This window comes from Artibeus jamaicensis, unplaced genomic scaffold (assembly GCF_021234435.1).
Source record: "Artibeus jamaicensis isolate MK-2021 breed Jamaican fruit bat unplaced genomic scaffold, CSHL_Jam_final contig_601, whole genome shotgun sequence".
Taxonomy (NCBI): domain Eukaryota; kingdom Metazoa; phylum Chordata; class Mammalia; order Chiroptera; family Phyllostomidae; genus Artibeus; species Artibeus jamaicensis.
The window spans coordinates 355337-374567 of NW_026521902.1; the positions used below are offsets into that span (position 1 = coordinate 355337).

The 19231-nt window shown below is 46.5% G+C and overlaps 1 protein-coding gene across 5 annotated transcripts in view; it reads left to right on the forward strand.

Annotated features, from left to right (window-relative positions):
* Nucleotides 1–19231, forward strand: part of GRIK4 (glutamate ionotropic receptor kainate type subunit 4) — a 478818-nt gene that overhangs the window by 160610 nt on the left and 298977 nt on the right. For all 5 annotated transcript variants that reach the window (XM_053670672.1, XM_053670675.1, XM_053670674.1 and 2 more), the window contains 2 exons: nucleotides 671–769; nucleotides 5892–6023. In XM_053670672.1, coding sequence (XP_053526647.1) covers nucleotides 5942–6023 — 82 coding nt within the window. In that variant the 5' untranslated portion in view covers nucleotides 671–769; nucleotides 5892–5941. The remainder of the gene's footprint in view (nucleotides 1–670; nucleotides 770–5891; nucleotides 6024–19231) is intronic.

Below are 19231 nucleotides of genomic sequence, written 5' to 3' on the forward strand. Positions count from 1 at the left end.
ATAGGTAATCAGTATAGCAAGTGTTTTAGGAAGATACGTGCTGAAAGAGGTGTTTCCCTGCCTCCCAGGAGCTTGCAGTCTGCTTATAGAGAGCAGGCATAAATAAGTGCAGTTACTAAATAAGCATTTACTCGTTCATTTATTCACTCATGCACACATTCAGCTGCTTATTGGTAGATGCATTGCACCAGGCACTACTATTCCAGGTGCTGGAAATGTATCAGTGAATAAGAAGAAGAAGGCTTTGCCCCTGTGGAGCTGGTACTAGAAATACCAGCTCAGAACTGGGGTCAGAGATGCTTAGAGACATTAAAGGACCCAGCTTGTGGAAGGTGATCAAACTTCAAATTCTGAAAAAATGGAAATTAGGTTCCCCTTCTGAAGAAGCGGAGATATCTGATTTTTGGTGTTTGGTTGAGACATCTGGGCAGGTAAATGGTAAAGCAGCCTAGTGCTCCATAGTGTGTCTCAAGCACTCACAGGGCAGTGTGCTGCCATTGCTGCTGACAACAAGGGCTGGGGACTCAGAGGAGTGCTCATACTATGGGAGATTGGACCTGATTGTAGCGTCCTTTTTGCCAGGGACTTTGAGTGTAAGTCATGAGTAAACACATCGACAGAGCCTTTTCCACATACATTATCTGACTGGATTCTTTCATCGTTTCAACAGATATTTTTGAGTGCCTACTATGTGCCAGCCTCTGCTAGGAAACGCAGGTGGGAAGTTTCGACGTGTTCCCTGCTATCCTGGTGCTCACCGTCCCATGAGGTAGGCATTGATATCCCCGTGTTGCCAATGAGGAAATGGGCCTGATGGGAGTATACCATGAATAAGATCCACAGCCAGTTTCAACCTGCCTTCTCTCCATGTTGGACACTCATTATGATGGGTATGGCTATCCTATGGTGTCAAAACAGTGTCCTCAGTTGCACAGAAATGTTGTTTTTAGACTCTCTACCTACTGAGTTATCTACTGAGTACAGGATTGAGGCCCAGCTATGTTTAAGAGGCAACTTGGAAATTGGGAGCCATATTTGAGTACCTGTTTTGGACTTCAATTCTGCCAGTAATTCCATATTTAATTCTAGTCAAAGAAGGAGCATGGGATTTGTGATTACAATATAATTAGACTCTCTTGAATGCATGCCCAGCACCACACAACTTGCAGCAAGTGGATAAGTTACTGAACCTCTCTGAGCCTCAGCTTCCACATTTGTGGAATGTGGCATGCATCACTGTCTTACAGGGTTAATATAATGTTCACACATAGTTAATATTTATCAAAGACTTAGTGCAAGCAGCACAGGACAAGCATCTTATCATTACTCCTCATAACAATTTTTGAGGGTAGTTTTATCACACTCATATTACAAATGAAGAAGCCAAGGTTTGGAGAAGCTGACTAACTTGCCCAAGGTATACAGCTAGTAAATGACTTGGACTCACACTCACATTTTTAACTGTGACTATGAGCCTAAGTCCCAAGCACAGAAAAAAAAAGTCAGTAAATGTTTGCTTTCTTTCTCTTCTCAACATACTTCTGTGATCACCCTTTGCCCAGATTTATAGCATTATGACTGCTCAGGTTGTTTGTTTTAACCACAGAGAATATATAAAATGTATAAGCCAAACTGGGGATGTATTTTATATTTGTGTAAACTCAGAAGATGCCATTTGACACCATCTCTTCATTTAATCATTCAGCCAATATTAATCAAGCACCTACCATGTGTCTGATAATGTGCTAGGTGCTTGCCACAGCTTTGCACCTTAACTGTCAGTTCTGTGGACAGACAGGCAGCATTGTCGTAAGCTGAACATGTGTCCTAATGAGGAACATTTCAGGTGGAGTGACAGCAGCGTGGGGCAAGATCACAGACAGTTTAGAGAAGAAGTATAGTTGAGCCAGGGAAAAGTCGTGTCCAGGCCAAGGTGGGATGAGACTGCATTCCATGCACAGGCAGAAGCGGCATTCTGAGGGAGCTGAGGGTTGAGCTCTCCTGGGGTGTCAGGTGCAAGGGGATGGGTGTCAGTGACAGGAGATCAGAAGCCAGATTGTGGGAGGGAGGGAGGAATTGCCCTTGATCTCTGATGCAATGGAATATGTCATTATCAAATTTACACTTTGGTAAGAATCCTGCCTGCTGTGAGGAGAGCTACTGGAGAGGGAAAAGCTAGCGGGATGGAGACCAAGAAGGCTGCTATGGCAGAGGTCTCAGACCATTGTTGCCGACAAATGTCTGGGTTGGAGAGGGTCAGTGGCAATGGAGAGAAGGTCATGGTGTTGAAGTGGCAGAGCTACCAGGACTTGGTGACTGACATGATGTGGGGAAAAAGAAATCTAGGGTGACTTTCTGGCTTGGGTGACTAGTGTACTGCAGTGCTGAGCAGATGTAAGAGAAGCAGCTCATGGGGGAGGCGGAGAGGACACCTTTCTTTCTTTTTTTTTTAATTTTTTAATTATTATTATTTTAAATTTATTTATCTTTAGAGGGGAAGGGAAGGAGAGAGGGAGAGAAACATCAATGTATGGTTGCCTTTCATGCATCCCCTGCTGGGAACTGGCCTGCAGGGAACCAGCCTGCAACCCTGGTATGTGCCCTGACTGGGAATTGAACCGCGATTGTCTGGTTCGCAGGTCCGCGCTCAATCCACTGAGCTACACCAGCCAGGGCAGGACACCTTTCTTTAGCATGAGGCTTGTTTAAAGGGTTGTGGGACATCCAGGTGGCGATTTAAGGAGGCAGCTAAGTGCAAGTGTCCTGGGCTTAAGGATCTAATTTAGAAGCCACACTGTGCGGATGGTGATAAACCATGGGTAGCAGTGAAACTCCCAGAGAGGGATAATGTGAGCAGGAAAATGCATATCTCTAGGATGACTTTTTTTTATTAACATACTCTCAGTTAATAAAGGCTACAATGTTAGATTCTAAGGCCAGATTCATCTAAACATTAAAGTGGAAATAGACTTCACATTTATTTGTATTTTTTGATAAAGAATCTGAGAGTTTTATCTTTTTTCTCTCATATGCCAAATTTTGCACTCTTGAGCATTACAAACAGGTGACATGATGGTTCTTTTTATTCCCGGATCATTGAGTGCGTGTGAGGCAGGAGGTATGTCATTAAACAAACGCTTAGGAGGAGATTATTTCTCATCATTATGCCCAAGCTCACACTGCTGAAGCCAAGAGCAGACCTGGACCTCAGCCAATGTTGTCCTTATATGTGGTCTCCAAGATCAGCCAGGCTTCAGGGCTATGAGAGACAAAAGTCAGCCTGTAGGAACTGCGTAGCTCTGTCATCATATAAAATCTATAACACACAGGCTAATCTGACACCTGTTTAGCACCCTGCAAAATTAGTATGCTCCTGCTGATTGGGCATCAATGGTGGGCATTTGACATAAATGATTATATTTAATACTACTTTTATATAGACTAATCAGATTTTTACAGTTCTTTCCTCTTTGACAGTTATTCATTTACCCACTCTACAAGTATTTATTGACACTGTAATATATGTCATGCACTCTTCTGGGCCCTAATGAGACAGACAAGATTTCTGCCCCCTTCTCCTCCTCAGTCAAGCTTGCACTGTAGTGTACAGTCACTGAACAATGGACTTTATCTGTAATGAGTAAGGATGTAAAGCTTTCCTTGACACTGTTTGCTGTCATTATGTCCCTTCACCAACATCCATGAATTAAAGGACACAGATTCTAGGCCTCCAACAGCATTGTTGTCTTTGCCTTTTATTTTCCTCTGTCTCCCTGTAGGGGGCATTGCTTAAGGCCTTCCATTTATTGAGCAGATAAGGACTGTACACCTATTTTTTGTATGCAGGCTCTGAGGATACAATAGTAAACTAGAAACAGTTTTTGCCCTTAGAAGCCCACATGCATCTCAGGTGTAGACACATAAATACAGCTGCCACAGAGGGAAAAGTGCTGGTATCTGAGCCACTATAGGCTAATGTGATGGCCTGTAAAGAGGCTCCTGGTTCTGACAAGTGGCAGGGGTTGGGGAGAGGAGTCCCTTCAGGCAGAGGGAGCATGGCAAGCACAGGAAACCACAAGCTACTGGGCAAGGCTGGAACACTGAGCATGTGTGGGGAGGTGGGAGGATGTGATTAAACATACAGAAGAGTGAACATAGGAATCCAGCGCAATGAGTGTTCACACACTGAACATGCTTATATAACTGGCATGCAGAGTAAGGGTGCTCCCAGCATCTGCTGAGGACCCCACACATCCCCTTCTAGTTGCTACCCATCCCCAAGGGTAACTACTAACTAGACATCGAACAGCACAGATGGTTTTGTGTCTGTTTTGGCACTGTATGTGGATAGAATTCACATTTGTACATTCTCTTGTGCCTGGTTTCTTTTGCTCAATGTAATGTTTAAGAGGTTCATCATTATTTATTTTCGTTTCCATACAACATTCCATTGTATTTCTCCATTTTGCTGGTAGCAATCTGGGTAGCTTCCGGTTTGGAGGAATTCTGAGTACTGCACTGGGCCTTCTAGTCTGTCTTTGGTGAGCATGTGCATCCTTTTCTGGTGCATGTGTGCTGGCTGTGGAGTTGTGGAGTCAGGAGGGTGTGTGCAAAGCTCTAGTACACCAGTTTTCCAAGAACCGTTCTATCCATGTGCCCTCCCACTGACATTATGTGAGTTCCAATTCCTCCACAGCCTTGCCAGCACTTGACCTGTCTTTTTTAGAAGTCATTCTGGTGGATTTATACTGGTATCTTATTGTGGTTTAAAATTGCATTTTCCTGAAGCCCAGTGAAGCTGAGTGCCTTTTCAAATGTTCCCAGGTCTTTGGATACAGTTATGGGTAAAGTTTGAGTTCTCGCCTTTTGCCCATGTTTCTATTGGATTGTCTGTGAAAGGTGGGAGTGGGAATTGTTGATACTGCTTTCCTAACCAAGAGTGACCCAGCAATAGCATAGCCAGGTGCTCACCAGCCCCATCCTCACCCCCATGATGGGGCAGAGCTGGCAGCCCACAGACTCTGATCTTGGGGTGTTGGAAAGGCCCCAGTGAGGGGACAATGCCTAGGCTGCCTTTGGGAGAGGCAGTCCCTCCAAAGCTCTGGCTTCAACATCAGAGATCCACCTGCCCAGGGAAGAAGAGAGGTTGATGCAGGAAGAATGAGAAAGAGATAGTTTTCAGCAGATGGCAGGAGCACGTGTGAGAACCAGCTGATGATGACCTGGGAATAAACTTCTACCCATCTAGGTGAGGGAGGAACTGACATCTGAACTGTTCCTCCTTTGGGCCAGGCCCCAAGGAATGGCAGCTTCTTCTGCCATACATTGCCTTAGTCCTCAGTTCCTCTTTACAGTACAGGTAGTGTTGTGCCACTTTTACCTGTGAGGAAACTGGGTTGAGTGAACAAGAGAAGTCCTTGTGAAGGCCACCCGCTGGTTCACTGAGTAGCTGGGTTGGGATCCAGCACTGCCCCACACCACTGCGCAGGGAGCAGTGTGTGCAGGGGTGTCTGGGCATTGGCATAGCCACCTGACTGTGCCCCTTGCTGCTCATCCACAGCTCCTGTTCCTTAGGATCAGATGAAGTTCTTCATCCCAAATTTGAGATTTTAAAAAAGTGGAGCCCCGTGAATCATTCAGCCACTGTACACCACCTGCCTCCACTTTGACAAGGAGGAAGAATTTGGAACCTGAGCTTTGGAATAGAGAGAAAAGACAGGCCTGGAGCTTGAATGGAACTCTCCATTGGCACTGTCAGCCGTTCTGTAGAGGGCTGTTTGCCCATAGAGACTCTAGGGGGTGGGGTGGAGCAGGTGCCTGGGGTCACTGGACTGGATGGTGGCTTCCCACCAGGAGCATAGGACTCATGTGCTCCTACCTCGCTCTTGCAGAGTGATGTCATGCGCAGACCAGCAGAGGGCTCCATGAGGATTTATAGAAGATGCCCCGAGTTTCCACACCCTTGGTGCTGCTTCCCGTGTGGCTTGTGATGGTCACCTGCAGTCCCCACGCCCTGAGGATTGGTAAGTGCTGTTCAAACAGCACCCCAGGGGCATCCTGGCCATGGGTGATGTCCCCTCTCATTACCCTAGGTGTCCACAGGGGGCATATGACCCTGTACTATGTCCCCTCTCATTTGACTGGGCCTGGGCAGTGGGGCTGGTGCAGCTGACAGGTTACAGCTCTAATATGGTCAACCTGCCTAGCTCCCACAGTGATGAGAATAAAGATGCTGATTTAAGTCCCCATTATAGCCTGTGACCAACAGCCTAGTGCATGAAAGAGATAGCTGTTAGGTGAGGAAGACGGCGGGGATTGCCCAGGGAATTCCAAATATAGGGCTAGAGATCAGAGAATAGAGGGGATCTCTCCTCTGGTCAAGCCAAGAAGTCTTCCTAAAAGAGGGTGTGCTTTGAATGAGGCCAGAAAATCCTTTGGGTGACTCTGGCCCACCACTTGGCAGGGCCCTTGACTTGATGGTATCTGCTTGCCCTGGCCTGGTTCTGGAGAGGGAGAGCTAGGTCACTGTAGTAATGCATGTCCCTGCTGCTCTCTTCCTCGTGCTACTTGCTGTGGGACAGTGCTACTCCTTGCCTCATCAGCCCTCCCATCCCTGGAGGGAGGGAAGGAGACCTAGCTCCATGTGGAATCCAGGAATGCCTAGGGAATCAAGTGCTGCTCCCCCCACCCCAACCCACTCAGAACTGAGTGAGGCTGGTAACTGCAGACCAAGGCACTACTGACCTGAGTCCTGATGACATGGTTTCAGCTGCAGGGGCAGGAGACATTTCAGTCCAGCAGATACCATGTTGGCATCTGATGGCCTGGGACAGATGTGGGGTATAGGGTTTGTGTGGGTTGGGGGCATCTGCATGTGTGTGTGTGTGTGTGTACATATGCATATATATATATATATATATATATATATATATATGGAAAGAGGGTCAATGTGGACACACAGCACACAGGTGGGACACAGCAGTGAGTCATCCTGGCACATGGGTTGTATGTCACAGGCCTGCCTGTCTAACAGCAAGCCCCCCCCCCGGGCAATGCTAGGGAAGAGCCCCAGAGGGACCCAGACACCAGGCAGGCTATCTAGACAGGTACCCACCTGAGGAAGGCAGGAAGTAACACTATAAGCAAGGCAGGATCCTGGATTCTGAACTTATCCCGAGAGGGTTAGAGGCTTATTTAGAATGAAGATGTCATAACATTGAGTCTCAGGGAATTGGCTTAAAGCCCCAAATCAGGAGGGCTGATCTTGAGGTCTTAGAAACTGGAATAATGGTGGCAGGCAGAGGCAAGCCAAGAGCTGAGGCTCTGGCTAGGGCCAGCAGCCCACTGCAGTCTGGGAGCTGCTCCAATGTGCCCTCCTGGCACATGGTTTTGTTACTGAACAAGAGGTCCGAGGGAGGGGCAATACAATATTTGGCCCACCTAGGGATGCCCAAAACTGCTATACAACAGGGGCCCCCCCAAAAACAAAATACCAATATCTACTGGGCTCTTCTGTCCGCTGCCAATTGGAAAGACATCTCTCAATGCCAGAGATTTGTGAAAAGGAAACAAAGTGTTTATTTAATGCTATTCAGGCCTAATGCCTCCACTTAAATAGCAAAGTCTTTTAGGGTATACACCTACACCCACACAGCGCTCCCTTCTCCCACTGTGCCAACTCCGGGTACCGTAAATCAGGAAAAGAACACAGGTCTGTGTTTCAGGCCGCTGGCACCATCAGCTGTGTCACTGTGCAGGATCTCGAGTTAATCCAAAGTACTGTGGTACCCTCTCATGGTCCACTGGCAAGAGTCCTTTGTACCCAGTTCCAGTCAAAGTCTGTCTTGCTTTCCAGGCCACTCAGCCAAAGGGAGCACCCCAAAGCCGTGTGGGCCTCTTCTACCAAAGCTGCAGGGGTTCGTACTCCACCAAAAGCATGTGGCTGTCTTCTTCACCTGGCTGCAGGGATCTCCATTCTGCCCCAAACGGCGTGGCCCTCTCCTCACCTGGGCAGTTATCCCCTCATGTTTCGGAGCCAGTCTTTTTCAAGCTCTCCCACCGGCCCTTCCACTCAGGGTCACAGCCCCTAGCTACATCTTGAGTCCTCAAGCCCTTCTCACTCAGGAGTGCAGCCCCCTAGTTACATCCTGAGTCCAAGTCCTTCTTACTCAGGAGTGCCGCCCCTAGTTCCATCCTCAGTCGCAGCTACTCCCTTCTCCCCGGCTCCAAACTTGGCCACCGCTATTTAACATATCTATGAAACCAGTTAAAGGTTATATATATGTTAAATAACCATTCCAGAGGTTAGCTGCAAAACTGTTGCTATGCAAAACAGCTCTCAATGGCCTGGCTCCATTCGTCCCTGGGAGGGGGGGGGTGAGGACATCCTATATGTCTCTCCAATATTCCTATACACTTTGAATTCTGGACATCATTCCAAATCCTTTTTTTTAGCCTCCCCCCCCCCTTGGCTGCACCCTGTATTAATCTCTCAATGCCAAAGATTTGTGAAAAGGAAATAAAATGTTTATTTAATGCTATTCAGGCCTAATGCCTCCACTAAAATATCAAAGTCCTTTAGGGTATACACCTACACCCACACAGCGCTCCCTTCTCCCACTGTCCCAACTCCGGGTACTGTAAATCAGGAAAAGAGCACACGTCTGTGTTTCAGGCCGCTGGCACCGTCAGCTGTGTCACTGTGCAGGATCTCGAGTTAATCCAAAATATTGTGGTACCCTCTCATGGTCCACTGGCAAGAGTCCTTTGTACCCAGTTCCAGTCAAAGTCTCTGTTGCTTTTCAGGCCCCGTGGCTAAAGGGGGCACCCCAAAGGCGCATGGGCCTCTTCTACCAAAGCTGCAGGAGTCCGCACTGCACCAGAAGCATGTGGCTGTCTTCTTCACCTGGCTGCAGGGATCTCCATTCTGGCAAAGCTGCGTGGTTTTTCCCTTTCACCTAGGAAAGAGGGGGTCCGCACCCTGCCAAAACCACGTGGCTCCCTCTTTCACCTCACTGAGAGGGGTTCCTCACTCTGCTGAAACCGCGTGGCTCTCCCCCCATCTGGCTGAGCGGGGACCCTTCATGTCTCAGAGCCAGTCTTTTCCAAGCTCCCATCCAGGCCATCTCACTCAGGAGCACAGCCCCTAGTTTCCATCCTGAGTCCCAGCTACACCCTTCTCCCTTGCTCCAAACTTGGCCACAGCTATTTAGCATATCTATGAAACCAGTTAAAGGTTACAGATATGTTAAATAATCATTCTAGAGATTAGCTGCAAAACTGTTGCTATGCAAAACAGCTCTCAATGGCCTGGCTCCATTAGTTTCTTCCCCCTGGGGGGAGGGGGGAGGACATCTTATATGTCTCTCCAATATTCCTATACACTTTGAATTCTGGACACCATTCCAAATCCTTTTTTTTTTTTGGCCCCCCCTTGGCTGCACCCTGTATCAGTTTCACTCATGGGCAGAGGCAGTGGGCGGGAATCAGAATGGTGGCCAGATGACTCAGTTCTCCTGCTCAGCCTGTCCTGGGCTCACCATGCTGCATGCTTAAAAAAAGAGAAACTGAAAACAAAAAATTCCCTTCCTCTTCCCCATTCCTTTCTACAGAAACTTCAAAATCTAATGTAATTATGCTTAGCTGCAATGCAAAATGGTTTATACCCTTAAGATGCTTAATTTGTATGATGCCTACAGTTATTCAATTGCTGCAAGGTTTTCTCCCCTGTAAATGAGCAAGTAAAGTAATAACACATCAATTTCCATTTGTTGCTAATGGGAAGCGAAAGTGGATGGAGCCAGAATTGGCAGTGCCTCAGGGCCTCAGCTCCCCTGCCACTTGTTCTCCTGAAGGGAAGCAGAAAGTGGAGCTGACAAGTTCCTTCCTTGCCTGCTACACCGACAACAGAGAGCCTCAAGGGGACCCTCATACTCTCAAATCCACTTGTGGAGCATTCTGTGTCCAGCTCTGTCAAGACTGCCAGACCTCAGTTTTGGTTCATGCCAGGCCACATTTGACTGATTTCCAGCTAGGATCCTTGCTGGCTGGCACAGTGAAACTGGGCCTAATCTTCTGCAGTGGCCACCTTCCAACCTCTAGCCTCATAACAGATGTAGATGGCTACGAGACTGAGGCTGCACATAGGGACCAGGAATCTCAGAGAAGCTGCCCACTTGCTCCATTCTCAATGCTGCTACTCCCCTGATGACAATATGGATGTTTGTGGCTGTACCTGTTACCCTGCTTTGGGATGGCTGTGTTTTCACTCAAGTGACAGTGTCTGGTGTTTAATGAATAAATGAGAGAAAGGGATTTTATTGATGACTGGGAGGCTGCCCTGTGGACTCCCCAGACTCTCACACAGGTGTCAGCCTCTCCAGTCATTGATCTTCTGAAAACGTTTTTTGATTTTGCTTTTGTCCCTCTGAGTCCTCTGAGAGATGAGTTTGGGAGCCACCAGTTAATAAATGCTCTGAGAAGACCCCACCCCTTCTCTACAGCCCTCTGTGATTTAAAGGGATCATTGCAACACCTTAGAGCAAAAAAGAATTCTAAGGATTCCATTTTCCAACCTGCTTATGTCACAGATGAGGAAGGTGGCCCAAAGTGGGTGGTGATTTGGCCCAGGTAACACAGCAGGTAGGTGGCCAACCTGGTGGCTATCAGCACTGGATTCCATTGGTTTGCTCGACTCCTTGCTGCCCACCAGTGGGTTCCCTTAGCTGCTGAAAGAGCCCTTTCACCAGTATGTGATGGTCATTGTCATTTGTAGTTTCCTCCCATCCTGTCTTTGACTTAAGTAAATGTTACCCTTGCCCCAAATACTTTATGTATTCAGTATTTGTCAGTCAAATTGTTACCGAACAGAGGTCCAAGGGGGGGCAATATTTGGCCCACTGAGGGATGCCGAAAACTGCTACAGAACAACAGGGGCCCCTCCCAAGGATGGTATACTAATACCTACTGGGCTGGTTTGTCCGCTGCCTATTGGAAAGACATCTCTCAATGCCAGAGATTTGTGAAAAGGAAACAAAATGTTTATTTAATGCTATTCAGGCCTAACACCTCCATTAAAATACCCTTAAGCACCTTTAGGGCATACACCTACACACACAGTGCTCCCTTCTCCCACTGTCCCAACTCCGGGTACCGTAAATCAGGAAAAGAACACATGTCCGTTTTTCCAGGCCACTGGTATCATCAGCTGTGTTGACCATCCAGGCAGGATCTCCAATTAATCCAAAGTCATGTGGTATCTTCTCACAGTCCACTGGCAAGAGTTCTTTGTACCAAGTTCCAGGCAAAGTCTCTCTTGCTTCCCAGGCCATGTGGCTAGAGGAAGCATCCCAAAGCCAAGTGGGCCTCTTCTGCCAAAGCTGCAGGGGTCAGCACTCTGACCAAAAGTGTGTGGCTTTCTTCTTCACCTGGCTGCAGAAGTTTACATTCTGGCAAAGTGCGTGGTTTTCTTTCACCTTGGCAAGAGGGCTCCCCACTTTGGCAAAACCTCATGGCTCTCTTAGCTGGCTGCAGGGGTCTACATTCTTCCCAAACCATGTGGCTCTCCCCTTCAGCTCACCAAGAGGGGATCCTTACTCTGCTGAAACCGCGTGGCTCTCTTTCACCTGGGCAAGAGGGGTCCTCACTCTTCCAAAACAGCATGGCTCTCCTTCCTAATAGCTGCCACATCTGGGTTTAAATCCCCCTGTGCCAGTCCTCCTCTGCAACCCCATTTCCAACTCCTCTCACAATTGGTTACACCTACCAGGACTCTCAAGTCCTGGTATTATTCCAAGTTTACTGGGCTGCCATCATTAGTCTGGGCAGGTATGGCCCCATGGCATGGAGCCAATCAACTCCAAGCTCTCACACAGGCATGCAGGCGCTGTAACTGGGGCATCTGGCCCCTAGTTAGGTCTTAGGTGGAAATCACTTTCATCCCCCTGGCTCAGAGCATGGCCACAGCTATTTAACATATCTATGAAACCAGTTAAAGGTTATAGATATGTTAAATGACCATTCCAGAGGTTAGCTGCAAAAGTGTTGCTATGCAAAACAGCTCTCAATGACCCTGCACCATTTGTCCCTTCCCCCAGCTAACACCTTGTGGGGGGAGGTGGTGAGGACATCTTAATATTTCCTGGACACCCTGAGCTCTGGGACCCATTCCAAATTCTTTTTTTGGGGGCCCCCCTCCTGGCTGAGCCCTGTTACAAAATGAATGCTAGGTTTTTCGACTGCCTCCTGTCTCAGATACACCAGAGAGGTTTCCTCAGGGTTTATCCATCTGCCTTCTGTGTCTGAGGAGCTCTTCCTACAATTTTGTCTTCTCTGGCTGAAAAACTTCTCTTCCTTCATAACCACCATCATTGGCTTCAGTAGCTCTTCCTCTGCAAAGATCTTTCCTCATATCACCGTGTCCTTCTCGGGGAGAAATCATCTTTTTTCTACCTTTCTCTCATCTCCCATGTTTCAGCACTCATTAGGTTTTGCTGTCATTATGATGGTACTGTATTTTCCCAACAGACTCTTAATAGCATAGGGGAGCAGCCACCTGACACAGTGCCCAGTGCATGCAAGAGCATTGCACAAACTCAGTGAATGTAATGGTGGAAGAACCCATGGGCTTTGAAAGACCTGGTTCCTCAAGAACGTGTTTGATATTGTTGGTTTAAAGTACTTTCTCTGGTCTTATGTGTGCTAACAGAGGTACCGTATTTTCAGACTATAAGATGCACCCCTGCCCCCCAAATTTGGGAGGAATAATGGCTGTTAATGCTTCTGTTGAGTTCTGTTTACATTTACATTGGTGAAATATTATGTTATTTATGTTATTAAATATTTTACCACATTTTTTGCTTTAAATTTTTTTTCCTATTTTCCTCCTCTAAAACCTAGGTGCTTCTTATGGTTCAAAAATATGGTAGCTGTACTGGAGAAAATAGCAGAGAAAGAAAATACAATAGAAAGAAAAAATATCCATCAATCTGTTTTAAAAGAGGGAATGGAAATGGGCTGAAGATACTTATTGGATTTTAATGCAAATTTTGGCTATCATCTGAAGACAATGATTCCCTTTTTCATTCAGCACTTCACTCAATGAGTATTTTTTGAGGGACAAACCCTGAGGGTATGGCACCAAGCAACAGTAATTACCATGATAACTGCCACTGGGAAAGGCTTTACACTCTCTCAGTTACTATGCTAGGTGTTTCACATGTTTCAGGCAATCTTCATGCTACGCCTGAAGAAATGGAAGCTGGAAGATTTTCAATAACTCATCCAAGGTCACCACACAAATACTGAAGTTTGAACCTGTTTCCAAAGCTGTGTCTGCTTTGCTCTGTGGCAGCTAGTACACCCCTGGAGACATTCAGGACAGTCCACTAATCACAGCAGTCACATTAAACATACAGGGTTCTTACCTGGTAAAGGGAGTGGGAAATGCAGTCATTATTACTAGTCTTTTGCTCTTTGATTATTTTACCTACAAATAATTTCCTAAGGGCACAAAGTCCGCCTGATGGATGAGGACACTGAGGCCTGTGGTTTCTGAGCCTCAGTCCTGGCAAAGCAGAGCCCTGCTCACAACGGTGGCATTACATACACCTATGGCTCCTGCAGCAGCTGCATCTCTTTTTTGTTCAAGTTTTCCTTGTATGGTGAAGAGAAGCAGGAAGAACTTGGATTTACTTCACACTCTGCCTTGCTAGGACCCACAAGTACTTTACAGCTACCATTTTTTACTTAGTTGCTCAGACACGATGCTAAACATAGAACATTTAATGGTTGTAAAGATAATAATAAGAGAATTGGGGGTAAGAGGAAAAACAATAACCACTGGTTTCTTATCCTATTCTGCTGTGCATTATATATATCTGACATACCGAAATCCAAATATACCAGCTGAATTCTGTGCTTTGCAGACAATTCACTGTAGGGTTTTTGAGTAGTGACCTCCTTTTAATAATGCTACCATGTGATGCAATTTATGAAATTTTGCTTGGCATGTACGTTTTCATCTCTTTTCCAAATAGAGATACCCATATGGGCAATCAATTGGTCTTCCATAGTAGTGACGAATGTACATTGATGACTTTTATCTGTCATCTAGAGAGGGAATATAGGAAGATTCTTGGGACCCAAATTTCTCTCCCGGTAACCACCTTAGGGAGTCTGTGTCTTTCTCATTGTGTCTGTTCCTGGGTCCAGCGTGGTACTTGCTTGTAGTAGGTACTTCGTAAATTTTGCTAGGTGAATTATCTAAAGGCAAGTTATGTGTTTTCAGCTGACCTTTCAGTTTTCAAATTTCTCTTCCCCCAGATATTGGTCAGTGCTCAGAAATGCCAACCAATTTTATTTAACAGTAAGTGTACAGAATATGCAATTAGGAGAGTAAATATTTTGCTAGAAAAAAAAGTCCTTGTGTATATTTTCAAGGCTGTCTCTCCTTTCTTCCTCGCCCCATCTTTGCCCCTCGTCTGCATCCTCAGGGAGAAGGAGAGGCTTCGTTGCAGTTAGAGAGGCATCCAGGCAGTGTGCTGAATAGAGTCACTCAGCCCACAATGTCACATCTGACTTCAACTATGGCTTGGTCTTCCCAGAGCACCACACAGGATGATTTCAAGACATTTATCTTCTCTCTCTCAACTTTTCCATTTGTGAACTACAGCCTTAGACCATCATCTCTTTTGCTGAGATTTGAGGAATGAATTAGGCCTAGACATTCCATTTGACCAATAAGAAAAACTGGGGCCCTAGTAAGGAGAAGTGAACTGGCAAAAGCCCCTTTGGTAGTGCCAGGACTCCTGACTCCCAACTGCCTGGTCATACTTATGCCATGGTTTGCACATGTTTCTTACACACATGTTAATTTAATTTCCCCAACAACCTGTAAGGCACAGCATATGGAAGAGGAACCTGAGGTCCACAGAGTCTGTGACTTGCCAGTGTTCATACAGAGGGCTGTGGTAGCCTCAGATCAAAGAGAGGAGAAGGCATCTGTCAGAGAGGGGCACTGGGTGAATGAGTAGAGTCAGAAGGCCACCCTGACAGTGGCCTCCCTCAATAGCCTGTTGGTTGCACATCCTGGATGGATGAGGACTCAAAGCTACCAGGACCAGTGTGTCAGAACCCAAGAACTCACAAAACCAGGCCAAGCTAAAGAGAACAGGCAAGCAATGGTGATGGACATTATATTTCCCTAAACATATCATGACTGATCTCTGGGGAGAATCTGGGAAAGGCCCCAGTGGCTGTGGTATTAGACATGAAGGGACGGGGCTGCTGTTTCCTAACTAAAAGTCCTAGATAATAAGTAATTTTTTCAAATAATTTTGGTCTGCGGCTGCCTGTGTCCAGTTGTGCTGCAGTGGTCTGGTTTTCCTGGGTCTCACTTTGCCTGCCCTACATGAGATGGTCTGACAGGATCTGCTGCTGCTCAGCGAAGCCCTGTCTGGCAGAGGTGCTCATGGGGTTAGAATAGCCATGGTGACATTTCATCAGAATTTCAAAACCCGCCTTCAGGTCTGTGATTACAGAGTCTTGGGAGGGGAGTGAGCCATTAACAAGCTCTAGAGAAAGTTTGGTTTGATGTGAAAGAATGTTTACCAGACAAATGGAATGGGCTGTGTTGGACACTGAGGTCCCCACAGCTGCGGTGACTGACAGAGTGGGCAGGGATTTCTGCACCTAATGCAGTTGGACCTGTTACCTCTAAAACCCCTTTCAACCTGGAATTCTGTGACAGCACATTTCTGTCTACGAGAAGAGCCTCTGGTCTGTTTTCATACTGTCATAGGAAGGCATTTGTCATCATTGTGTCCTCATTAACAACCACTGCTAAGAGCCTAGAATGGAAGCAGCTGTCTGCCTAATTTAAGCCATGACCCCATTTGGCCCCAATTGCTTGGGGAGGCCAGATAAAGACATGAAGTCCTACTTACCCCTTTTGTTCCCCTGTTATAGGCCTGCCAGGGTGCATCCTTTCTCCCCATGCCCTCTGATGGGGAACTGGGGGAGCACAGGTGGTGACAGAGGCCACAGTGTGCATCAGCCTGAGTGGGGAGGGGGACCCATGTGCGGCAGCAGAGTCTGTGTGCCCCACACAGCTCAGCTGCAGGCAAAACTGTGGTCACACATAGCTCTCATTCCTCTGGGTGGGCAGGTGCATGTTCCAATTAGGAAGGCTGGGCCCTGGCTGCTGGGGTGCTGAGTGGCAGGAAACTGCAGACCACTGTAACGCTACCCAGTGGCTCCTCTGTGTCTGTGTCTTTGCATTGAGCTGAGTGATGGGACCTAGCCAGCTTGTGGGCCAGGTTGGCAAAGCACATGAAGCCCACACTGATGGGTATGTGCAGAAGGAATAGAGCCCAGACCTGTCAGGCTCAGTGCGTGCAGGCTCAGTGTGTACATGTCTGGGGAGGCAGGCAGAGCGTGGGGCTCTCTCTAGCACCACCCCCTCAGAGGAGAGGTCTGCTGTTCTGAGACTCTACCTGAGGATGGACATACCCACTGCTCTGTCAGCAACTCTCACTCCCTGGGCTCTTGCTGAGGAAACCCAGGTGACTGAAGGTGAGTGCCCATCTGGGACAGCTCATGAGAAGGTTTCACATGTGTCTACCTCTCTCTTAATCTCTTCTGCACTGACTCACCCAGGTGTCTTACATGGCTCTTCCAAGCTGATAGGGGTCTGGAGGGCAGGGGATACATGGAACCAGATGTGTCACAGGGAGCACTAGGGTTGGCTCTGGAAAGCTCCAGCGTGGTAGAGTTTGCTGCCAGAACATAGACTCTAACAATACTCCTGGAGCTTAAATCTGAGCTCTACCCTTTACTAGTTGTATGATCTTAGGCAAGACCTTATTCTTAGTTTACCTATGATGTGGGGTAACAGTAGTACCTACCTCATGTTTTGGGGATACTTTAGTAAGTCACTACATAGAAAGCACTTAGAATAGTGTTGGGCATGTAGGAAGTGCTAGGAAAGTAACATTTTTGTTATTATGAAGAGCCCCACTGGGAAACCCTGTCTCAATCTCTTAGCTTTCCCTTGCCTGGAGCACACTTCTCTATTTCCCCACCAAATGATGTCTCTTTCCTTTTTCTTTCTTTCTTTTTTTTTTTAGATTTTATTTCTTTATTTATTTTTAGACAGAGGGGAAGGGAGGGAGAAAGAGAGGGTGAGAAACATTAATGTGTGGTTGCCTCTTGTGTGCCCCCTGTTGGGGACCTGCTCTGTAACCCAGGCATGTGCCCGACTGGGCATTGAATAGGCAACCCTTTTGTTGGCGGGCCAACACTCAGTCCACTGAATCACACAAGCTAGGACTCTTTTCTTTTTCTAAACCCTGCTTAAAGTTGATCTTTTTGTAGGAGCTAAGAATCCCTACCTGGATCAGAAAGCTCTTTCTTCCAGAATTCTCAGAGTTCAGGAGGTATGCATACTCACACAGCCATGCATGTGTTGTACTGTCTGCATTGGTATATACCCATTTGTTTTCACAAAGTTTTTAAGTTATTTGAACTCCGTTTGCCCCACAGGCCTAAAAGTGTCATGCAAGACTGAATTCTAACTTCTCTGCTTCCCAGCATCATGGGCTTTCCACACTGGGGTAATGGTCCCAGGTAATGGATCTGCATGATCTTCCACCTTAAAAACTGCCCTAAGCCCCATGTCTTTATCTAATCACCCATTTTTTCTTTTTTTACAGTAAGACTCTGAAAAAGAATTGCCTAATCAATTGTCTCCATTTCCTTTCTTCTTTCACCTCCCACTAGAATTTTACTGCCACCAATCATGCCCTTGCTAAGTCTAGTCATCTGTCCCCCAGACTTCTTTTACCAGTAGCAGTTGACAGTTTCACTGTCTCTTTCTTGAAGCACTTCTTTCTCTTGTCTTCTGGGTCACATTGCATCTTGATTTTTGCACTGCGTCACTGGTTACTTCTTCTCAGTATCTTCTGCGGGTCCTCCTCATTTCTTGGAGCTCTGTGTCCCAGGGATTTCATTCCATCTCATGGCTTTCTATGCTTGTGACTAATCTCACCTCCATCCCCGACCTCTCCTGATAACTCCAGACTCATACACGCCTGCTAGTCATCCCCACTTGAAGGTCTAAGAGAAACTTAAACTTGACATGTCCTAACTCAAGCTGTTGATTTTCTCCTCGAAGCCTGCTCCTTCTGCACCCCCCCTTTTCATAAACGGTAATACTATTCTACATTTGGACTTAGGCTTCACCCCTGGGAGTCATACTTGAATCTGTCTTTCTGGGAAATCCCATATCCTCTTCAGCAGTAAGTCCTGTTTGTTCTACCTTCTAAATATAACCAGAATTCAACCACTTCTTAGCACCTTACTGTTGTTTCCTTGTTCCAAGGCAACATTATCTCTCACTGGGATTTCTGCAAAACTTTCCTACTAACTGCTCTGCTTCTGTCTTGCCCTGTCATTTTGGATTCTCAAAATGTCAGCAAGAAGGATTCTTTTACAATGTAAGTTGGATTATGTCGATTCTTTACTCAAGGCCTCCAATGCCTTCTCATCTCATCTCATGTCAGAGTTAAAGACAAAGTCCTTACAGTGTTCCACAGGGCCCTCAATAGCCTGTCCCATTATCTTGTTACTTTTCATTCTCATGTTACCACTCTCCTCTTGCTCACTCCATTAACAACCCCAGCCCCAATAGCTTCCTTTCTTCTTTTAGATACACCAAGTGTGCACCCACCTCAGAGCTTTTGCACTTGCTGTTCTCTCTGCCTAGATATCTACAAAGTTAATGCTCTGGCTTCCTGCAGGTCCTTTCCTCTCCCATACCCCTCACCCTCTTTCTTGCTTTATTTTTTCTACAGCACTATCACCGTCTGATAAACTGATTCTATTTGTTTATTGTCTCAGTCTTCTCATCAGGAAAAGCCCTTGTTTTGTTTAGTTCTCTGCTGTTTCCCCAGCATATATAAGACAGGTACTTATTAAAGACAGAATAGGTGCTTATTAAATATCTACTAAATGGATGAATCATGAAGACACAAGGGAAATCCCAAAGGAGCTTTAGATTTGAAAGGTATTGAAAAGCAGAGATTATGATGGTCTCACTTGACACAAAAGGTATTACTTTTTACTTTAAAACTTTATTTATTGATATTTTTTAGTATATGTTATTGATTATGCTATTACAGTTGTCCCGATTTTCCCCCTTGTCCCCCTCCACCTGGTACCCATTCTCTCTAGC